Source organism: Hyla sarda, chromosome 10, assembly GCF_029499605.1.
Source record: "Hyla sarda isolate aHylSar1 chromosome 10, aHylSar1.hap1, whole genome shotgun sequence".
Lineage (NCBI taxonomy): Eukaryota > Metazoa > Chordata > Amphibia > Anura > Hylidae > Hyla > Hyla sarda.
Window position 1 is genome coordinate 98,978,778 of NC_079198.1, and position 21,023 is coordinate 98,999,800.

The window sequence follows — 21,023 nt, forward strand, 5'->3', positions numbered from 1 at the left end:
TATCATACATGATAATGCTAAATGTAGCCCATTTGTTACTGGCATAAGGGAAAAAGTGCAAGCTAGAGAAGTGGAGTGAAAAAGGTACTAGTGATACCCCTCCCCTAGAATATTAAGTATTTTTCTTATAAAGTACTTACTGTATTACATAGTTTTTGCATGCATAAGGCTAAGCGCAATGAAATAAAAAAAAATTTTTTTAGTATAAAAATATATTTAATTTTCAACAAATAAAGACACATAAAGTGCATATATAATATGCATATAAGAACATAATTCCAAAGTCCACTTTAGAAGCGAAACACTTTGCAATTACAAGAGACAATTCTGACTTTCAAAATGAAATACATTGTCACCCCTTCACCTTTATCATAAAGCATAAACTATTTTTATCAAAATAGCAAGTAGTAGAAATATTCCACAGACATAATACATAACCCACATCAGGACGCGGCCTCTACTACACCGCCCTAAAACGGACTGCATATACAGCTGTATCCATAAATTGGATCACACAGTTCACGTGCACATAGACCTTGGCGTCCTATTGTTGGGTTATGTGTTTTACATTTAAAGCTACAAGCTTTTACATTGAATCTTGAGACATTTCTCATACAAACTCAATCTAGAGAATAGATGTAACTAAACTTTTACATACACAAATATTGTATTTACTAGACCACGAGTGGGTGATCTAACCATTCCAGCTGCCACTGGTGGGACATGTAGTGTAGAGGCTGGAATGACCAAATCCACTCGCTATAATACAAAAAAAATAGTAATAATCTTTCCAAAGATTTCATGCTGAAGTTATACTCTACCACAGCTCAGTGGCCGAGATCTTGACATACAATGTCCTACAAATGTTGCAGTATACAATACAAATGAACAGAGTTTAGACTGTAGACCTCTGTTTGGAGTCTTCAGCCACACTCTATTCTTTTAGAGAAGATCTATCAACCTCCTAGTCATTGAGGTTGAGGAAAATGTTTCCTACAGAGGGAGAGGACAGTGACTGAATACGCTTCTAAGTCCTCTGGGTCCATGAGTATAGAGTCCATCTACCAAGGTCTCCAGAGAGTGTTGCTGTTGCTACTCAGATCTGATGGCTTAACGTGACAGTATCTGGCAGGAGATGAAGTAGAAGGAGAAGAAGATATGGTGGCATCTTCATTGGGTTTGAAATGGTTCAATAGCCTGACTTCGGTGGCCCTTTGATTTTGGTGGACGGAGAGGAAGCTGAGTACCTCATTGAAGCATCTGTTGTAGCCATCGCTGAACTCCATTTGCAGACCATTACTTTGATGGACTATAGCTGAGGAAGAAAAAGAAGCAAAACATTAGAGATTGGACAAGAACCGCAAAAACCATTAAAAAAAATGTAAGTCAAATTCTTATGTAGAACTACTATACCCAATCTGTCCTTGGTGCTTTCACGCAGGACTGAAATGTTGCAGATTTTCCGCTGATTTGTTGGAGACTTGTTACAGATTGTTGTAGATTTTCACTCTCCTTATGAAATTATTTGGACAAATCTGCCACAAATCTGCAATATTTCTGTTTTGTGTGAAAGCACCCTAAAAGCACATTATCTTCAATAGTAGACTAAGGCCACAACTATGTCTGCCCACTATACATATATTCCACTGTTCTAGTAACCACAGCATTTTAAAGGGGTACTCCGGTGCTTAGACATCTTATCCCCTATCCAAAGGATAGGGGATAAGATGTCTAAGCACCGGAGTACCCCTTTAAAAGGAGAACTCAAACTATTTGTACACCCATAGCAAGTTATAGAAGGATAAGCCTAATGCAAAAGAAGAGATACTCACTGTTATTTGGAGGCAATGTCTGTTGCTTGAGATAGGTGACGGCCATCTCCAATATATCAGCCTTCTCCAGCTTGACGTTGGGCTGTTGCTTGTGGAACTCTTTTTCCAATAGAAGTTTGAGTTGCTCGATGCTGCTATTAATCCTATCTCTGCGCATCTTCTCTACAATGGGCTTTCTCATCTGTAAACGAAGGATTCATGTCATTACTACATATGTCACCTTATATCAACTGCATTTATAGTTATAGAATATATATGGACGGATACTTAATGTAATAATGTCTCAGCCCTTACCTTATTCTTTTCCTTTGGGGAGACCTTATGCTGCTCCAGGTAAACAGAGCTAGGTGCCATCTTTCTGAGATGATCAGTGACTTGTGTAGATCCTTGGATGGAGTGTTCTGGCTGAGGGTGGCTTTGCCTCCTATTTATAGTCCCCGGCCTGGCTAAAGATATGTGAGTCTGAGGTTTGTTATAGTTTCCCACACTCTGCAGCCAATGGCAGGAGCTGGAGGGACAATAGAGGAGGCATCCATTATGTCATGCTGCATTGACAGTGAATGGCTTGGGCATAATAAGCTAGTCTCAGAGGAGCAGGTGGGGAGTGTGTGAGAGGGGTATAGTGTGCTGGGAATGACGTGACCTGTGCTGGGAAAAAAAGCTTCCTTCACCAGAGCTAGCCCACTGACTAATGCCCCCGATCAATAGCATTCTGCCAGCACACACTTAACAATTTGCAGCAATTCATGAATTTCTCAGCGTTTTGCTTTTGGCGGGAAGTTGCTAATCACAAGAGACAGCTATGAGAGGGGTAGTGCGCTAATCTCTGCTGACACACGTGCGGACACACTCACAGAGACCCACCGTGTAAGCTGAAAGGATAGATAGGAGGGAGACCGAAGGAAATGTCTACTATGGATATAGATAACAGGTAGGGAGGTATTAGAAGGGAACAAACAGAGGCAGACTATATGTCTGAGTGAGAGGGATAGATAGGTAGGTAGATATTAGACAGATAGATAGATAGATAGGTAGATATTAGATAGATAGGTAGATATTAGATAGATAGATATTAGACAGATAGGTAGATATTAGATAGATAGATAGGTAGATATTAGACAGAGATAGATAGATAGATAGGTAGATATTAGACAGATAGGTAGATATTAGACAGATAGGTAGATATTAGATAGATAGGTAGATATTAGACAGATAATAGATAGAAAGAAACAAAAACGCATTCCCCTCAGCACGTCACTATTTTTGCAGATTTAATGGAGCTGCATTTAGGTTTTCCATTGTGGTATTCCCTCCTGGCCCTCCATACCTGCCTGCACCCATCACTTTTGCATAACATTTTCACCTTGGATAATGCTACTTTTTTGTTAGATAGATATGAGATTGATTGATAGATAAATGTGAGATAGATAAATAGATAGATTAGATAGATAGATAGACATGAAGTATTAATGAAAAGACCAGATAGATAGATAGATAGATAGATAGATAGGGGATGGACTTTCCTTACATTTGCATGTTCCGCTGGTCCTAGGACTGCTTAAAAATGTGCCATCTCAATAGAACACAGCACATTTCCGGGCGAAATAAGCAGAAACAATTAACTTGTTTATTGTTCCTGTAGACACTAAAATCTGCATTTCTGCATATGTTTCTGCCACGGAAATTCCACTGTGTGCACAGTAGAGCAGAACCTCATTGAAATAAATGATACTCTGCTGCAACAGAAGTTCCGAACAGAATTTTTCCGACAGATTCCGCTCAGAAATTCCGCCTTGTGAACAAAGACTAACAGTACCAAATAAAACCCCATTGAGTGGACTTTTTGTGGGAATATCAAGAAGTATGTGAAATGCGACAGAATTCTTGCACACATTGTGCCATAAATGGCCAAATTAATGATTTAATTTAGGGACTTTTTGCACCTAACTAGACCATTTTGAAATGTGTAAAATCTACAAGCGACATGTGCCATTATTTTGTTTCAGATATTGCTGTAAAAACAAAAGGAAAAATAGCCAGCACAACAACCTTATACACAGGTGCCCGCTGCTGTGGCAAATACAAAATGTACAAAAAAGAAAGTTGCAATAGCACTCTAGGTAAAAAAAGTCACAGTCAGAGGCTATATGCACAGCAGAGGTGAGTTATCATGTTAGGGTCCCATCCGATATGAGGCCACCTCCGCGTGGTGGATGGGGGGACACATTTTGATCAAAAAGTGCGCTAAGAGCCTCCATTTTTTGACCTAGAGTGCTGTTGCAACTTTCTCAGATATTGCTGTAACATAAGCCAGCCAACAGTAAAGTATCTAACAGATGCTATCTTAGGGTGCGCTCACGCGCTATTTGTTCTTGCGAGTTTTCTGCTGTGTATTTGAAAGTGGGCGGGCTCTTCTCGTCTGTCCGTAGCAGATTTTCCTTGGCGGAATTTACGCTGCGGAAAATCCGCCGCAGTCCCTACTGACTTCAATGGGGCTTGCGGTGGATTTTCCACAGCGTAAATTCCTCCGTGGAGAATCAGCCGCGGACAGCCGAGAAGAGCCCGCCCACTTTCAAATACGCAGCGGAAAACCCGCAAAAAACAAATAGCGTGTGAACGCACCCATACACTGCACACCACCATGATACATTTGGTGCAGTTTCTGCCCGACAGCCCCTGTTTTATCCCAATGATCTCTTTAAGAAGTCTTTATGGTGACTAGGGTTGCCACTTTTCTTGCAATAAGATACCGTCCATGCTAATTTGCACATTGAATTATATATGCGTTACATCACAGGATACACACATATGCGGGGGAAATTTAATCCTGTTCTAACCCCTTATAACTTTTTTTATTTCTCCTTATACAGGACTATATGAGGGCTCATTTTTTGCACCCTGATCTGCAGTTTTTAACAGTACCATTTTTGTTTTGATCTGACTTTTTGATCTTTTTCTTTTTTTTTTTATAAAATTGGGGAGTTGCAGTTAGTTACGAACTACAACTCCCAGCATGCCCTGATACAGCCTGTGGCTCAGCAGCTGCCCCAAATGAAAACAACAGCTCCCAGCATGTTAGACTATATAGTATAGGTCAGTGTTTCCCAACCAGGGGTGCCTCCAGCTGTTGCAAAGCTACAACCCCCAGCATGCCCGGACAGCCAACGGCTGTCCGGGCATGCTGGGAGTTGTAGTTTTGCAACAGCTCGAGGCGCTCTAGTTGGGAAACATTGGTATAGTATATGGTGCAACATTCTGAGAGTTGGAGGATTAGTTGGAGAAATACCGGCCATTGCATGGCCGGTATTTTTTTTATATAAAAATACCGGCGGTGCCTACTGGTGACAGATCCTCTTGAAGTCCTGGATACAGGTTTCGGTAGGTGCGGGGCTGTTACTGTAGAAAATAAAGAACATAACCCCTTTGTCTGGCCGAGCGGCACACTAAACACACTTATTGTTTTTTACCTACATGTAACTAAACCCAGGTAGGGCTGAAGCACACAAGTCTATTCTCCTCTCCTCGCATTTGTTATAGGATCAGGTCTTTTGTGTGGTGAAGCAGCTGTGAGGCTTTCAGCTCTCTTTGTAAACTTGTGGGAAAGTGTCTGTCACTACTTCTCAGACGGCCTCTTAGAAACCAAAGATTAGCTCATTCTGTGTGTAAAGGCAATATGGTCCACAGAACAACCATCCCTCTTTCTCTTCTGGGGACCATGTCTTGTGCACCTCAGATGGTGGTCATTGATTCTCCTAATGCCTAGAGGTTGACGACAGTGCTTGTTCCAAATCTATATCCATAATCTCTATTCACATACATTCCAGGCTGTTAAAGTCTTTGTATTCTTTGTCTGAATACAGTCATGTATATGTAATTATATGTCTAAAATTCGAAAGAAACCCCTAAAAACCTGATAACGTTAAGAGAGTGTGAAGAGTATTCAGACTGTAATGGTAAAACTCTTTGGGGGTAATGTTACTAATCCACACTTCTCTAACTGTTGCAATAGGATAACGGTAATTCTGAGGCTAAAAATACAATACAAAAAATACACAAATACCATTTCTCAGTTATGTTAGCAAAATGTGGCATAATGGCACCAGATGTGATACATTAATATGTTTTAAAAAATTCCTATATATTTGTATTCCAAATTAGCTCATCCGATTATATTTTATAGCTGTTTCCTGCCAGCCTGTGCCTTCCATTCAAAAAAACGTAACCCTGAGCTGTCAGTCACTGACTACTCAGCACAGAATAAGTGGAGATTTCCATTAAAGGAGAACTCCAAAATACAAAAGTTATCCTCCATACTGCCGGCAGTAAAAAAAAAAAATAGATACATACCTTCCTTCGCTCCCCCGGTGCCTCCGGTAACCGGCTCCGGTCTCGATCCTCTTCATGGTTGTCGGAGGTCGGCGAGTCATACTGCACTCAGCCAATCACTGGCCGCGGCAAAGTCCCGACTCGGCCGGCGATAAGCTGAGCGGCAGTGTGAGAACTAGAGATGAGCGAACTTACAGTAAATTCGATTCGTCACGAACTTCTCGGCTTGGCAGTTGATGAATTTTCCTGCATAAATTAGTTCAGCTTTCAGGTGCTCCCGTGGGCTGGAAAAGGTGGATACAGTCCAAGGAGACTCTTTCCTAGGAATGTATTCACCTTTTCCAGCCCACCGGAGCACCTGAAGGCTGAACTAATTTACGCAGGATAAGTCATCAACTGCCGAGCCGAGAAGTTTGTGACGAATCGAATTTACTGTAAGTTCGCTCATCTCTAGTGAGAACGTTTCAAGAAACAAAATTCTTCACTACAACGGCAGCAGGGGTCGAAAACGTCACACTGCCGCTCAGCCTATCGCCGTCCGAGTCGGGACTTCGCTGCGGCCAGTGATTGGCTGAGTGCAGTATGACTCGCCGACCACCAGCAACCAGGAAGAGAATCGCGACGGAGACCAGAGTGGGTTACCAGAGGCACCGGCGGAGCGAAGGAAGGTATGTACATCTTTATTTTTTTACTGCCGGCAGTATGGGGGACAAGTTTTGTATTCTGGAGTTCTCCTTTAATAAATGACAAATTATCCTGGAACATTTTTCCATGAAACTATATCTCAATCTGCTGACATAATAGTAAGTCCAGTGGATGGCATAGCTGCCTGCTGTACTATATAGCTCACATTATTGGGCAGACTAGATGGGCGATATGGTTCTTATCTGCCGACACATTGTATGTGCTGCGCTGGTTGGCATTGATGTTGTCGCTTATCTTGTCAGTTTAACCCCTTAGATGTCAATTCTGCAGTATCTTTAAAAAAAAAATATGTACCCTCATAATGGTTCCCAAAAAAACCCAACTTGCCATCAAACAGGTTTTTCAATGGAAAAACCAAAAAGTTGTGGCTTATGGAATTCATAGTGAAAAAATTTTTTTGTTCCTAAAGGTCCACAATAGACTGGTCCTTAAAGGTGAACTCTGGTATATGAGTGCTTATCCACTATCCACCGAATCCTGTGGATAAGTGTATGATTGCGGGAGGTCTGACCACTGGGTCCCCCTGCAGTCTCCTGGCCGGCATCCCAGCTCTCTCCATGCACGGAGTGACCTCCGCTCCATGCACAGATTACTGTCGACTACGGCACAAAGAAGTGGCCAAAACACCCCTCCATGTATCTCTATGGGAGAGCCGGAGATCAGACACTTATTCCCTATCCACATGATTCTGGAGATAAGTACTCATGTACTAGAGTTCCCCTTTAAAGGCATTTTCCACTTCAGAAAATCAGGGTTTCTTAGATGTTCCCTTGACAGTAAACTCAAAAAATGTAGCCCACCTTAGGCTATCAGCCATCAGCACTACAACAAGGGGAAAAAGGCAGTGGCATAGCAATAGTGGTCGTAAAGGTTGCAGTTGTACGGCCATGGGACTCTAGTTATGCCCTTGAAAATTAGGCATTACACAGTGCTAATTCAAATCAATGGATGTCTGCATAATGCAGGATGGGACAGGTCCTTCACAGAGAGAGACACACTCCTTGTAATCACTCTCCATTCTGGTCATGAGAGGAGGATCCTGAATAGGAGACCCCTCCCCCCATTATTATCTCAGAATTCCCTAATGGGATATATGACAGCGGGTTTTCTTAACTGGACAATGTCTTTAATTGGTATTATAGAATTTATACCGATTATTATAGAATATATTATGGTTCATGTCTCGATAACCATGTCCATATTCTCCTGAAAGAATGCAATTGCCAAACCTCTTTGTTTATAAAAGGCTTTGTATGTGATGTATATTTAGCACATATATGTCTATAAACTTTAAAAAAAAAAAATGCCAAAGGAGTAACCTTTAGTATGCATTTAGTCGGTAGAAATCACTACAACTATTATTAAACTATATTCAAACCTTTCTATACAAGTGGATCCCATAAAAACAAAAAAACATGCTTTTAACTTTTGGCCACAATGAAAATAGTTTCATTTGATTTATAACATAGTACACCTAAAAATCAATGAGCACATATTGTACCTCTGTATACCTTCAATTTAAAAGTCCCATTGAATGCCGTATTACGAAGGTGTTCTTCCATAGAATCATTTATTGTGCAATAAAATTACGTATGAAGTAGGGACACCATGTACTCATATGCTGGTTGTGTGCACACAATTCTGTCAAGTGCACAAGACCTTATTGTAATGTACTATGTCCTATAGCTGGATTAAATATTTAAAAGGGGTATCCAATATTAAAATATACAATCTGGTAAATGTTATCTTTCTAGAGCAGTGGTTCTCAACCTTTTTGGTGACTGTACCCCCCAAAGGCTGAAAGTATGTCTGCGGGTACCCCCTCGCGCAGAACTTGCGCGCGAGGGTTACCCGCGGACAAAAGGCGTGTTCTTACTTTTATACTGATGCATCCCCCCCTCCATCTTAATCCCCTTGTGCTGTTATTCCCCGTCCATATTAATCCCCTTGTGCCATTATTATCCGATATGGGAAAAGGGAATCAGAGGAAGGGGGTATAGCGCAAGGGGATTAAGATGGAGGGGGGGGGGGGGAAATGGTGCAAGAGATTAAGATGGAAGGGGAGAGGGATAATAGCGGAGGGGGGATGGGGAGTAATAAAGCACATGGCATTACATTTTAATGCCTTGTGCTTTATTACTCCCCATCCCCCCTCCGCCATTATCCCTCTCCCCCCTCCATCTTAATGCCTTGTGCTCCGTCCAATACATCCCCCCTCCGTCCCATACAGTCCCCCTCCGTCCCATACAGTTGTTTTTAACTTTTTTTTTCCCCCTTTGCTGGGCATCCTGCGGTCCCCTGTGGTGTTCCTCCATGCAGTGGGTCCTGTTCGGTGGGGCCGCACTGACTTGTGACATCCTCCTGCACTGTGCGGCAAGTCCGCACAACATCAGGGGAGGTCACAAGTCTCCCCGGCAACCACGCAGCTCACTTACAGCTCACTGACCAATGCATGGCTGGTATTTGTCAGCGCTTTCGCGTACCCCTGCTCAACCCGTGGCGTACCCCGAGGGGTACACGTACCCCGGGTTGAGAACCCAGGTTATAGAGGGATGTGACAGAGGTGTTGTTTACACCATGCAGACAAAATCTTATTGTTTTTGAAAAATCCAGAAGTAATGTTGCCTAAAGTGATAGAGATTGTGGAAGAATACGAGAAGCTCTAGGTACTCAATATCCACTGGGCGAAGTCTTCCATTCCCCTGGTGGTAGAAGAGTTGTCACCAGTGAGTGGGGTCAGAGTTATAGGCAAGAGTGGTTTCACTGGAATATTTAGGGGTCAGTATTGGTTCTTGGACTGAATATTTTGATGGCCTTAACTTAAAACATATCAATGAAATTTATTTTTTTAAATGAAGTTTGGTTGAGGCTCCCACTATACTAATAGACTTTCAATTATTAAAATGATTGTCCTTCCCAAGGTACTTTATTTATTATATGCTACCCCAATCTGCATGAAAGGTGTAGAATTGTTTCGAGTTATATAAAAGAGTTTGTAAAATTAATGTTAGTTTTGTATGCACTACCATTAGGTCAAACACCAAATTGAAAGAATTTAATAACGGAATAGATATTTTATTCGGGAAGCAAAAAAGGTATGACCTATATGGGACAATTGTTTGAGCAAGGCCTGGTAAAGCCCTTTGATGAAATGAAGACTGTATGGTGTAGGGGAAAATCAGAAATTGTGGCATTTACAGGTCTATAAAGCATTTAGAAGAACTAAGGGTATGTTCACATTTCGGAATCTCCGCTCGTGGAATTCCGTGAGCAAAGATTCCGTCAGGCGGCAGTAGGACCACGGGGCACTGCGCTGTCACCATTGACGGCTATGCAGTACTCGTGGAATTCCGCACAAAGAATGAACATGTTCTTTCTTTGTGTGGAACAACTTCAGCAAAGGAAATGTCCTCTGCTGAAATTCCGCAGTGTGAACGGGTCTTGTGGAAGACCCATTCACACTGATGGTACTGTTCACTGCGCGGAATTCTACTTGCGGCATTCTGCTCGCAGAATTCCGCAGTGTGATTGTACCTTAAGGATAAAAATTTATTTTGTGGGAGGTCACATAAATTTGTAGATCAAGTAGGATTCTTAGGGGAAAAAAAGCACTTCATGTGATTTATAAGAAGGTAAGCAGGGATCCCACAATCAAGGAAAGATAAGAGGAAAGTGAGAATGGGAGATTGGTAATTTAGGAGATGAATCACAGAAGCGCAGAGGTTGTGGGTAGTAGGGTTGTAAGGTTAAGGAAAATGTTGTGCATTTGACAGTTGTAATGCTTTATTGCTATTGGATTCTTTTGGAAAAAAGAAAAAATTAAGAAGAAAAAGAAAAGGTTTAATCACTTTTCCACAGAATAGATGAAATCCAGCTAATTGGTGAGAGTCCAACCACTAGGACTCCCACTGATCACAAGTATGGAGGTCTCTTGTCCCCTGAGTGATATGGGTAGCAGCGCACATGCTCAGCCTCCACTCCATTCACTCTCTATCAGACTTCTGAACACACCAGAACTAGTTAGCTCTTTATCGTTAATAGTGCTATGAAGGGGTAATTCTGGGAACTATTAAGGATGAACTGTATGTATTATGAAGTAGGATGCTAATTAGACTATATGGCCCAGATTTCTCAAATAATGTCTACGGTAGCGCTATTTTCCCACGTTTATTTGGGTGGTAGGTTTGACTAGCGAGCATTTTATATATCAAGAAGGTGCAGCAGGATGATGAATTTTGCGCAGCTCTGCTGTGGTGGGAAAAGCTCTACCACATACACTTTTTCTAGATGCTTGTGAGGGAAGGAAGTAGACACTTTCCCGGGTCCTGAATTTGGCAGGTTAGGTGTTTTTACTTACTTTCACAGAGCTGCCGGGACATTTTTATTTGCATTTTAGACGCTACAATCAAATTTGATTGCGGTGTCTAAGGGGTTAAAGCCGGGCATCACCGTGATCAGTGATATCTGGCATTAGAGATGGGTCCTGGTGGCAGATAGCTGCCAGGACCACTCAGCTATGATTGGCACTCAGCTTCTGCCTACTGGTAGGTGGTGTAGCTTTGCGCTTAAAAAGTACCTTTGCACACAAAATAGCGACTTTTGACAAAAGTCGCAAATGATAAATACATGACCACTGCATGGGCAAAAAGAAAAAGTTCTACGGGTAGGCAAAAAGAGTGAAACTGTCTATATCAAAAGACTCATAAAAGTCACTAAATATGCTGTTTGCGCCTGAACTGCGCCAAAACATAGACAAAAAAATGCTCTAAAAGCAATTATAAATCTCCCCGTGTGTGTGTATGTATGTATGTATGTGTGTGTGTATATATATATATATATATATATATATATATATATATATATATATATGAGCTGGTCGTTTTAGATTGTGAGTTCATTTTTGTCTGATCATCTAACAAGTTCATGTTAGACTGAATTAAGTAATCTATTTTTGATGCCTATGTTTGGAGTCATAAGTACTCAGTGCGCTCCTTGAGACACTACCACATTTTTTTTTCTTTTTTGGATGGAATAACATACCAGAATGATGTACTGAATGGAGTGACAGTCAAGTCTGTGTGCCGCAGCTCCCTTTGCTCTAAGGGGTAGTTGATCTTTGTTCTCATGATTGGTGGGGATTCTTGTGGATTTTTTATTTTTTTTTATTATTATCAGCAAAAGGTTTTACAAAATATCCAAGAAACACCTGCGGCAATGCATTTCGAACATTGAAGGGGTATTCCAGGCAAAAACTTTTTTTATATATATCAACTGGCTCCGGAAAGTTAAACAGATTTGTAAATTACTTCTATTAAAAAATCTTAATCATTCCAATAGTTATTAGCTTCTGAAGTTGAGTTGCTGTTTTCTGTCTAACTGCTTTCTGATGACTCACGTCCCGGGAGCTGTCCAGCTCCTATGGGGATATTCTCCCATCATGCACAGCTCCTGTGACGTGACATCATCATTGAGCAGTTAGACAGAAAACTTCAGAAGCTAATAACTATTGGAAGGATTAAGATTTTTTAATAGAAGTAATTTACAAATCTAAAACCACTAGAGGAGGAGAGAGCACACCGTGCAGCTGAACATACAGATATACGATACCGCTGGTGTACACTGGCAGCCTCCGGACCCGATAAGTTACAAAGCAGCACCTGCGGGGTGCACACACTAGATAAAGTATCCAATAATACAATGAAAAAGAGGTAGCGTGCACTCACCACGGGTAAACAGCTGCAGGCCCAAGGTCCGGGATCACCACGGCATAGCCTCTGAGCGCCCCTTACCGTCTCCGTCTATGCCGTGGTGATCCCGGACCTTGGGCCTGCAGCTGTTTACCCGCGGTGAGTGCACGCTACCTCTTTTTCATTGTAATTTACAAATCTGTTTAACTTTCTGGAGCCAGTTGATATATAAAAAAAAGTTATTGCCTGGAATACGCCTTTAAAGGGGTATTCCAGGCAAAAACTTTTTTTTATATATATCAACTGGCTCCGGAAAGTTAAACAGATTTGTAAATTACTTCTATAAAAAAAATCTTAATCCTTCCAATAGTTATTAGCTTCTGAAGTTTTCTGTCTAACTGCTCAATGATGATGTCACGTCCCGTGATGATGTGCATGATGGGAGAATATCCCCATAGGAACTGCACAGCTCCCGGGACGTGACATCATTATTGAGCAGTTAGACAGAAAACAACAACTCAACTTCAGAAGCTAATAACTATTGGAAGGATTGAGATTTTTTAATAGAAGTAATTTACAAATCTGTTTAACTTTCCGGAGCCAGTTGATATATAAAAAAAGTTTTGGCCTGGAATACCCCTTTAAATTCTTTCTTAAAAGCTTTGTTAGATTATATTTAAAATCTTTATTGTTATTAAAGTTTTGTTAACAATAAAGATTTTTTTAAATACATTTCCGTTCCATGTGCTGGAATTACCCTCTATTTGAAGTTCTTTTTGTATGGTACAACCACCTGTCGATTGGCAACGGTGAATAATGGTGGGCACCAGAGTGGAATGCAAGATTTATGAAGTCCAAACAACAGAATGATTTGGTTTCCACAAATGAGGTAAAAAGTGCAGTATATATAGTACATCATTTTTATGCCCATGTACTATTTTTGTAAATTTGGTGCAAATCCTGATTATTTATGATTATGTATGAATAATTCCAGATATATATTACATACTGTAGTATCTAGACAATTACAAAACTGTGTATATGATGTAAAAAAATTTAAAACATAAAACAAATAACAAAACAACCTTCTAAACATCACTCCTGTGTCTTCTGGGCTCATATGTGATCCGGGTCCCCACCTCGGTTTTCATAATAGTCTGAGCAGGATAACAATACAAATCATAAAGGCGTCTTTGGATTAGTAAGAAGAGCCGGAAAAAAAATAAAGCATCTTTAGAATTTTGCCATAAAAGTCAAAATGAAATAGAATCCACTTTTCAGATAAAAGCTTGAAGAAATCACAAATTCTAAGCTTTCTTCTGAAAGGAAGACGACAAATCTCATATACTGGTTGGATTTTGGACAGATGTTAATTGTTAAGGTAAAAATTGTGGCAAAGAAAGAATTGTGGAAAGTCCTAAACCTTCAAAGGCTAAATAATGGTCAGCGTTGGCTCTGATCACTGCATCCCAGATGGCTTTTTGACGCCTAGCATTTCCCACCAAACACAAAGACAAAGTCAAGCACCATTGCTAATGGGTTTTGTTGGTCGGCACACTTCTATTATGCAAGGGAGGGGATAGATCATAGAGGAAGAGTGTGGGAAAGCAAAAAAGAGGGGAAATATTTCACCTTATTAGCCTAATAGGGACATATCATTGGGGAGAGTGGCTCAATGGGCAAATGGATAAACAGACATCAGGAGTGACAGGCTGAAAGCTAAGTTTGATACTGATACGACAAACATGAGATGGGTCATGAACTCGGCTTACAGGCAGGCTGGCTAGAAGGATGGTAAGAATAATAGCCTTTGCTAGGATACAAAGGGTTAGCAATCTGTTAAAGGTTTCAGTTTGAAAGTTGGACATACAGTAGTACAGAATAATTAAATAATAGACCATGAGTGGTATCACGTAACTAATTTATATGGACTATGTATATGACCGTAATTTAATAATTATCACATATATCGTATATATATATATATATATATATATATATATATTAACTGATTTTTCAAATGCAAAAATTATAGGAGGCATCCCATAAAGACAAGCCCTGACCATATGTCCTGATGGCATATGGACATCATAGCAGGGGATTCTCTGCCTGGGGCCCCCTCTATGAGGCATAAAGAAAAGCAGCTAAGGAAGAATTCCTCCATGTATGCTTCAGACCAGTGGTCTGCAACCTGTGGCCCTTCAGATCTTGTGAAACTACTACTCTCAGCATGCCTAGACAGCCAATGGAGTCGTAGTTCCGAAACAGGTGAAGTGTCACTATAAAGACCCCATCGAAGTGACCATATAGGTGTGTTGCACAGACGTAACATACATAATTCAGCTTCATATAATCCAGATAACTCACAACTTGTTCCCAGAACAAAACGTCAAAATAATGTGGAATTTCACAATTTCAGACAGGTGATTATCAGCGCCCAATGGTTAGGTATGATCAGCCGTCGGCTCATTGCATTGACTGTGCAGATGTAAAAATTATTTTTTGTCGGCAGCAAATCTCCCCATGTTTACAGAGGATGTGCTGTCGACAATGCAAGCAACCGATCCAGCGATCATTCATAAGTTCACTTCATCACACAGTTGATCGGTGCTTGTATAGCGCAATTGTTTGCACTCAATAGGGTTACAAAATTAGGAAATTCCTCTGATCCGTAATCCTAAAGGTATGTTCACATAGAACATCATGACGTGTAAATCAAATCAGCTGTGTATGAACTACAGCATATATTTCCCAGCATAGGACATTCTTTTGTCATACATAAGATCAGCTGGGCCCTATGCATCAGGATACATTTGGCAAAAAAAAAAAAAAAAAACAAGAGAAAAAAAAAAAAACCATCTCTCATTACCAAGGTAGCGGTTTAGATGTTGAAAATCCCCAGCATAATACAGTAGTAGCGATGTGGAATGCACAGAATCTGCACCAAAACTGACCTCTAGTGCCGATTTTAAAGGGGTACTAAGACATCTTATCCCCTATCTAAAGGATAGGGGATAAGATGCCTGATCGCGGGGGTCCCGCCGCTGGGGACCCCCGTGATCTTGCACGTAGCACCCCGTTATACAGAGTCCCCTGTCACGCCCCCTCCCATAGGCTTGCATTGAGGGAGCGTGGGGGCCACAATCCTCCGTCCCCGTGATCGCCAGTAATCAGACCCGGAGCGAACACGCTCCGGGGACTGATTCTAACGGGGTGCTGCGTGCAAGATCACGGGGGTCCCCAGCGGCGGGACCCCCGCGATCAGGCATCTTATCCCCTATCCTTTGGATAGGGGATAAGATGTCTTAGCGCCGGAGTACCCCTTTAAATCCTCAACATATGAATTTACGCTGCGAACACTGTCGATTTATTACAGATTTCCCTCATTAACACTAGTGCGGAAGGCAACATCAGCAGTATGGTAAATGTGCAATGTTGTGAATTTTGCTGTGGAAACATTGCATATCTGCAGTACAATCTGCAGATACAGCTTTTAAATACCTTAAGCTATTTTATTTTCAAAATTGCATGTCTGCAGCAGATTTGCAACAAAATTTGCACCAAAACCTGCACAATTTGGCCTAGATAGATTTACCACTGCAGAAGTACCTGCTGTTAAATCCATAACAACTGGGCAACTTTTCCTCTGCACAGGTTTTGATAAATCTCCCCCTATGGGCTTTAGGGTCCCTACACGCAGAAGCATGTAGGGACCCTAAAGCCCATAGGGGGAGATTTATCAAAAACTGTGCAGAGGAAAAGTTGCCCAGTTGCCCCATAGCAACCAATCAGAGCTCTTCTTTCATTTTTAAAAAAGCCTCTGCAAAATGAAAGAAGCGAGAAGAGCTCTGATTGGTTGCTATGGGCAACTGGGCAACTTTTCCTCTGCACAGTTTTTGATAAATCTCCCCCTATATAATGTGAACCTCTTTTCTTCTGTACAGACAGTCATTTTACAATGCTCCGCTTCATGGAAGTTTCCGCTGGACAATTTGGTATTTTTTACCTTAAATAATTGCTCTGTCTACGGAAATATTCTTTTTGTCAGATATACGACAAACCCTAACAGACCAAAATGGGCACATAAAGGACACTTTCCCCAAACACTTAACTAATAAATAAATGACTCAGGAGACAAATCTGGTACAAAAATGGCTGCAGTGTTTATTTTTTTTTTTGGGGGGGGGGGGATACCCAAATAATAAATAGGATAGAGTAAAATATTAATAAATAGAATAAATACTGCAGCTGGAGCCTCACAGGCGTCACCTTTAATGTGATTGAAATTCCCACCACAGGAGCTGAACAGCCAATCAAGAGAAGGCGTAGAAAGAACGTAGCTTGTAGCTTCGGGGCCCCGATGCAAAAACTGCAACAGGGCCCCATATACCAAATATAATACTGGTCTCTTATGGGGCAGATGTATTTTGGGGCCCCCTTAGGCACCTGCTACCTCTGCTACCCCTATAGCTACGCCCCTGGGGGGGGGGGGGGGGGGGCTGGGTGAGCCCATGTGGGCCCTTTGTATACACTTCAGGGGCCCAGTCTAGTATCAGTTTAAAACAAGTTGTTGGCACAACTGTAATGTCCCAGTACGGGATGTTGCCGTACTGTACTTCTGCCCTGTCCTTGGGGCTCTCCGGCAGCAAGCCCTATAGTATTTACAAGTTATGTGTAGTTATGTATTATAAGTGTATTATACCTTTAAATCTTGGCGCCACATGATTGTATTGTTACCCAGAGAACCCCAGTGACCAGGTGACCTCCCAAGTGACCTATGGGATCCTTGCACAGCCCCCCTATATAACAAGGGGAGGATCTGCAATCTCTCTCTTAGCTCACGCTCCTTCCATGCTCTTGCGTTCCTGCTGAGGTCCAGTGCAGTCAAGTGTTCCAGTGCCTGTGTTCAGCCATTGGAGGCCTCAAGTCTAAATTACTGCAGCCACCAGTCGGTCCTGAGTAAGTCAAGTCATCTCAATTGTCTGTCACCATCTCAAGTCAAGTTATCTATAGTCACCGTGGCCTGCATTATAGTCTGTTAAGTCACTGCAAGTCCCAGCAAGCCTGCGAGGTCCCAATGTGTCACTGGCCACCTCTCTGGGATATCGACTGTACTGTATAGACTGTACCATCTGCCTTACCTCAGTAAAAGCTACCGTTACCCTTAAACTGGCCTTGGACTCTTTATTGCGCCTGCCTAACTTAGGATTATCGGTACTACATTCGGGTGGTTATAAGGCCAAATCACGCCATGGCGTCACGACAAGAAGTGGTTAATACATCTACCCCCTTACTCCTCCCATCACACCACACTACAATTACTAGTATAGTTAGTGATGTTTTATAGACTATTTAGATGTGATTTTTTCTATTGTATGGTGTTGGTAGATGCTTCATATATATATATATATATATATATATATATATATATATATATATATATATACACACACACATATATATATATATATATATATATATATACTATAATATACTTTGAAGTGATAAGCTTTCTAGGTATTGTCTAGTATTACCAGTAAAGTAATGGTAAATGGTTAGTAAATAGTGGTAGATTTTTACACATTGTAGCAGATCCAGTATAAAAGCTTTTTTTTTTTTTTTACTGTAAAAGTTCTCTTTTATACAAGGCTAATGAAACCTCTGGCCCGGAGAGAAGCACCTTCCGTCCTGACAGATGTCACTTTTCCCTCCTTTTTAATGGCTGACACTTTCCCGCTCGCTCTCAGGCAGATGTTAAACCCGTGACAGGATTTGGTTACAAGCCTCTGATTCTGTGAGTTCCAAGTAGCTCAGAGTTTCCCACACTTTTGCTCTATTCAATTCATTCATCCAGAGAACAAAAGAAGTGTGCCGGGCTACATGCTGAATTAGCAATGGTATTTAACTTTGTTTTGTATTCTCTGGATATCACAGAACACAGGCAGGCCATCTGGAGGCAACTGTGCGCTGACTGCGGCATTGATCAAGGCCTGTCACCTCCTGCCTCTAATACTTGGCAAGGCTTCGAGGTTTTGTTTAGATTTAGCTTACAGTAATTAATAAGGAAAAAACAGATATATCATTAGAGAGATGGGGAATTTACAATTGTTTGTACCGCTGTAGCTTATAAGGCTTTATTGATCGTAACCTTATATTATCAATATGCTACTACCTACATGGCATTTCGGTTTGTATAGTTTTTTTTCACCCTTTTTTGGTCAAAAAAAAAAAAATGTAAAAAAACTGCCCCCCTCATTCTTTATTCCTGAGATTTTTTTTTTCAAATGTGGGTTTAAGTATTTTTAGTAGTCATATGACTCAAAGGCTAGGTTTCCACTGGTTTTATTTAATTAAATTTTTTTATGGTAATCGAAGAAATTTAATTAAAAAAAAAAAAAAAGGTATCTCCATCCCTTTTTTGGATCGTTTTTTCACTCCCATAGACTTCTGTGGGAGGAAAATGGCAAGATGTTCCTGAAAAAATGCCAAAGTCTCAACAAGATGTTCGTTTTTCTGAAAAACTGCCAAGGAGCCCAAAATAGCAGAAAAACGCCAAAAGGATATAAGAAAAAAACAAACAAACGCCAACCTGAAAAACACTAAGTGGATATGGCATGTTGCAGCCATGCAGCAGAATGGGCGTTTTTATTGCCGTCTTTGCAAAAAAAAAAAAAAAAAGTGTAAACCTGGCCAAAGACTTCTATTTAAGAATTTTTTCCTGTTTTTTACCCTCCTCCCATAGAAGTCTATGGGAGAGAAAACACTAAAAACTTTCCTAAACAAAAAACGCTAAACCCTTAACAGGCTGCAATTTTATAAACCTAGCCTGAAGCCTAAGAACGCCACAATGGGGTAAAGAAATGGCAAAAGAAAAAAATTATTCACATGGGTCTGGCTTTCAGCTAACATCTGTCAGTAGCGAGTAAGGCAATTTTTGGGGCATTTTTTTCTATAAGCAAGAAAAAGACAAGTGGAGTCTAAGCTGGTGTTTTGTGTGTCCATTGCAGGTTTTGGGAAGTTTTAGCATTCTCTGCATCTGGCATTTTTTCCTGTTAATTTGTGTTTTTTTCTTCCCATTGACATCTATAAGTTGAAAACAAAGTCTAGTTGTCAAAACCAGGTGTTTTAAATGTAAAAAAAAATGCAAATTTTGTCATTATGGGTTTTCTCTCTGTTGGTTCTCTCTATTGGTTAAAAATATGGATAAAATACTGACCAACACCAAGATTGGCAAGTTCGCCACTGGCGCCCTGTGCACTTCACAGATGAAAGCAGGTTCACACTGAGCACATGACAGAGTCTGGAGATGCCAAGGAGAACGTACTGCTGCCTGCAACATCCTCCAGCATGACCGGTTTGGCGGTGGGTCAGTAATGGTGTGGGGTGGCATTTCTTTGGGGGGGGCCACACAGCCCTCCATGTGCTTGCCAGAGGTAGCCAGACTGCCATTAGGTACCAAGATGAGATCCTCAGACCCCTTGTAAGACCATATGCTGGTGCGGTTGGCCCTGGGTTCCTCCTAATGCAAGACAATACTAGACCTCATGTGGCTGGAGTGTGTCAGCAGTTCCTGCAGGAGGAAGGCATTGATGCTATGGACTGGCCCGCCCGTTCCCCAGACCTGAATCGGATTGAGCACATGTGGGACATCATGTCTCGCTCCATCCACCAACAGACTGTCCAGGAGTTGGCAGATGCTTTAGTCCAGGTCTGGGAGGACATCCCTCAGGAGACCACCCGCCACCTCATCAGGACCATGCCCAGGCGTTGTAGGGAGGTCATACGGGCACATGGAGGCCACACACACTACTGAGCCTCATTGTGACTTGTGTTAATGACATTACATAAAGTTGGATCAGCCTGTAGTGTGGTTTACCACTTTCATTTTGAGTGTTACTCCATATCCAGACCTCCATGGGTTGATAAATTTGATTTCCATTGATACATTTTTGTGTGATTTTGTTGTCAGCACATTCAACTATGTAAAGACGAAAGTATTTCATACGATTGGTTCATTCAGATCTAGGATGTGTTTTCTTAGTGTCCCCTTAATTTTTTTTGAGCAGTGTACATTGGAGAATTTCTGATCACTGCCAGGAACTCACTAAAGAATAGCGGAACCTAAAGTGAGCCGGTGATAATATCTGCCCCCTCCCAGACATCGCCGCTGAACATGGATCAATACAACAAGGCCACATTGTGCTTCTGGTTCCACAGAGAAATCAGTTTAGTTAATTTTTCAGATGTTCTAGATATCAAGTATTAAAGCTAGAACAGAAAAAATTCTAGCTCTCAATGTTCCAGAGCAGCTGAGAAAATGAAAGCTGAAATCTGACTGGTTGCTATGGACAATGGTGTCATTTTTTGCTTGATTACAAACCCATAATTTTAAAGGAATTTTCCAGGAATTGTACATTCATGGCCTATCCTCAGGACTGCCCATCGTGTGATTGCATGGTGCTGACACACAACA

General features: G+C 41.3%; 1 protein-coding gene across 1 annotated transcript; it reads right to left on the reverse strand.

The window, feature by feature from the left end:
• Positions 1–208: 208 nt before the first annotated feature.
• On the reverse strand, positions 209–2,254 carry LOC130294420 (transcription factor HES-5-like). The gene is made up of 3 exons (XM_056544175.1): positions 2,127–2,254; positions 1,833–2,013; positions 209–1,315 (listed from the first exon to the last, which is right to left on the reverse strand). Exons 1-3 carry the CDS (start codon positions 2,184–2,186, stop codon positions 1,062–1,064), a joined length of 495 nt encoding a protein of 164 aa, XP_056400150.1. The 5' UTR covers positions 2,187–2,254; the 3' UTR covers positions 209–1,061.
• Positions 2,255–21,023: the final 18,769 nt, after the last annotated feature.

What these genes read in the sequence shown, in the direction of transcription:
- LOC130294420 (XM_056544175.1), bottom strand. Translation starts at nt 2,186, where the DNA reads ATGGCACCTAGCTCTGTTTACCTGGAGCAGCATAAGGTCTCCCCAAAG. An exon ending in CCCCAAAGGAAAAGAATAAG is followed by an intron (nt 2,014 to 2,126) that starts GTAAGGGCTGAG and finishes CTTCGTTTACAG; the next exon opens with ATGAGAAAGCCCATTGTAGA. An exon ending in GACATTGCCTCCAAATAACA is followed by an intron (nt 1,316 to 1,832) that starts GTGAGTATCTCT and finishes TTTCTTCCTCAG; the next exon opens with CTATAGTCCATCAAAGTAAT.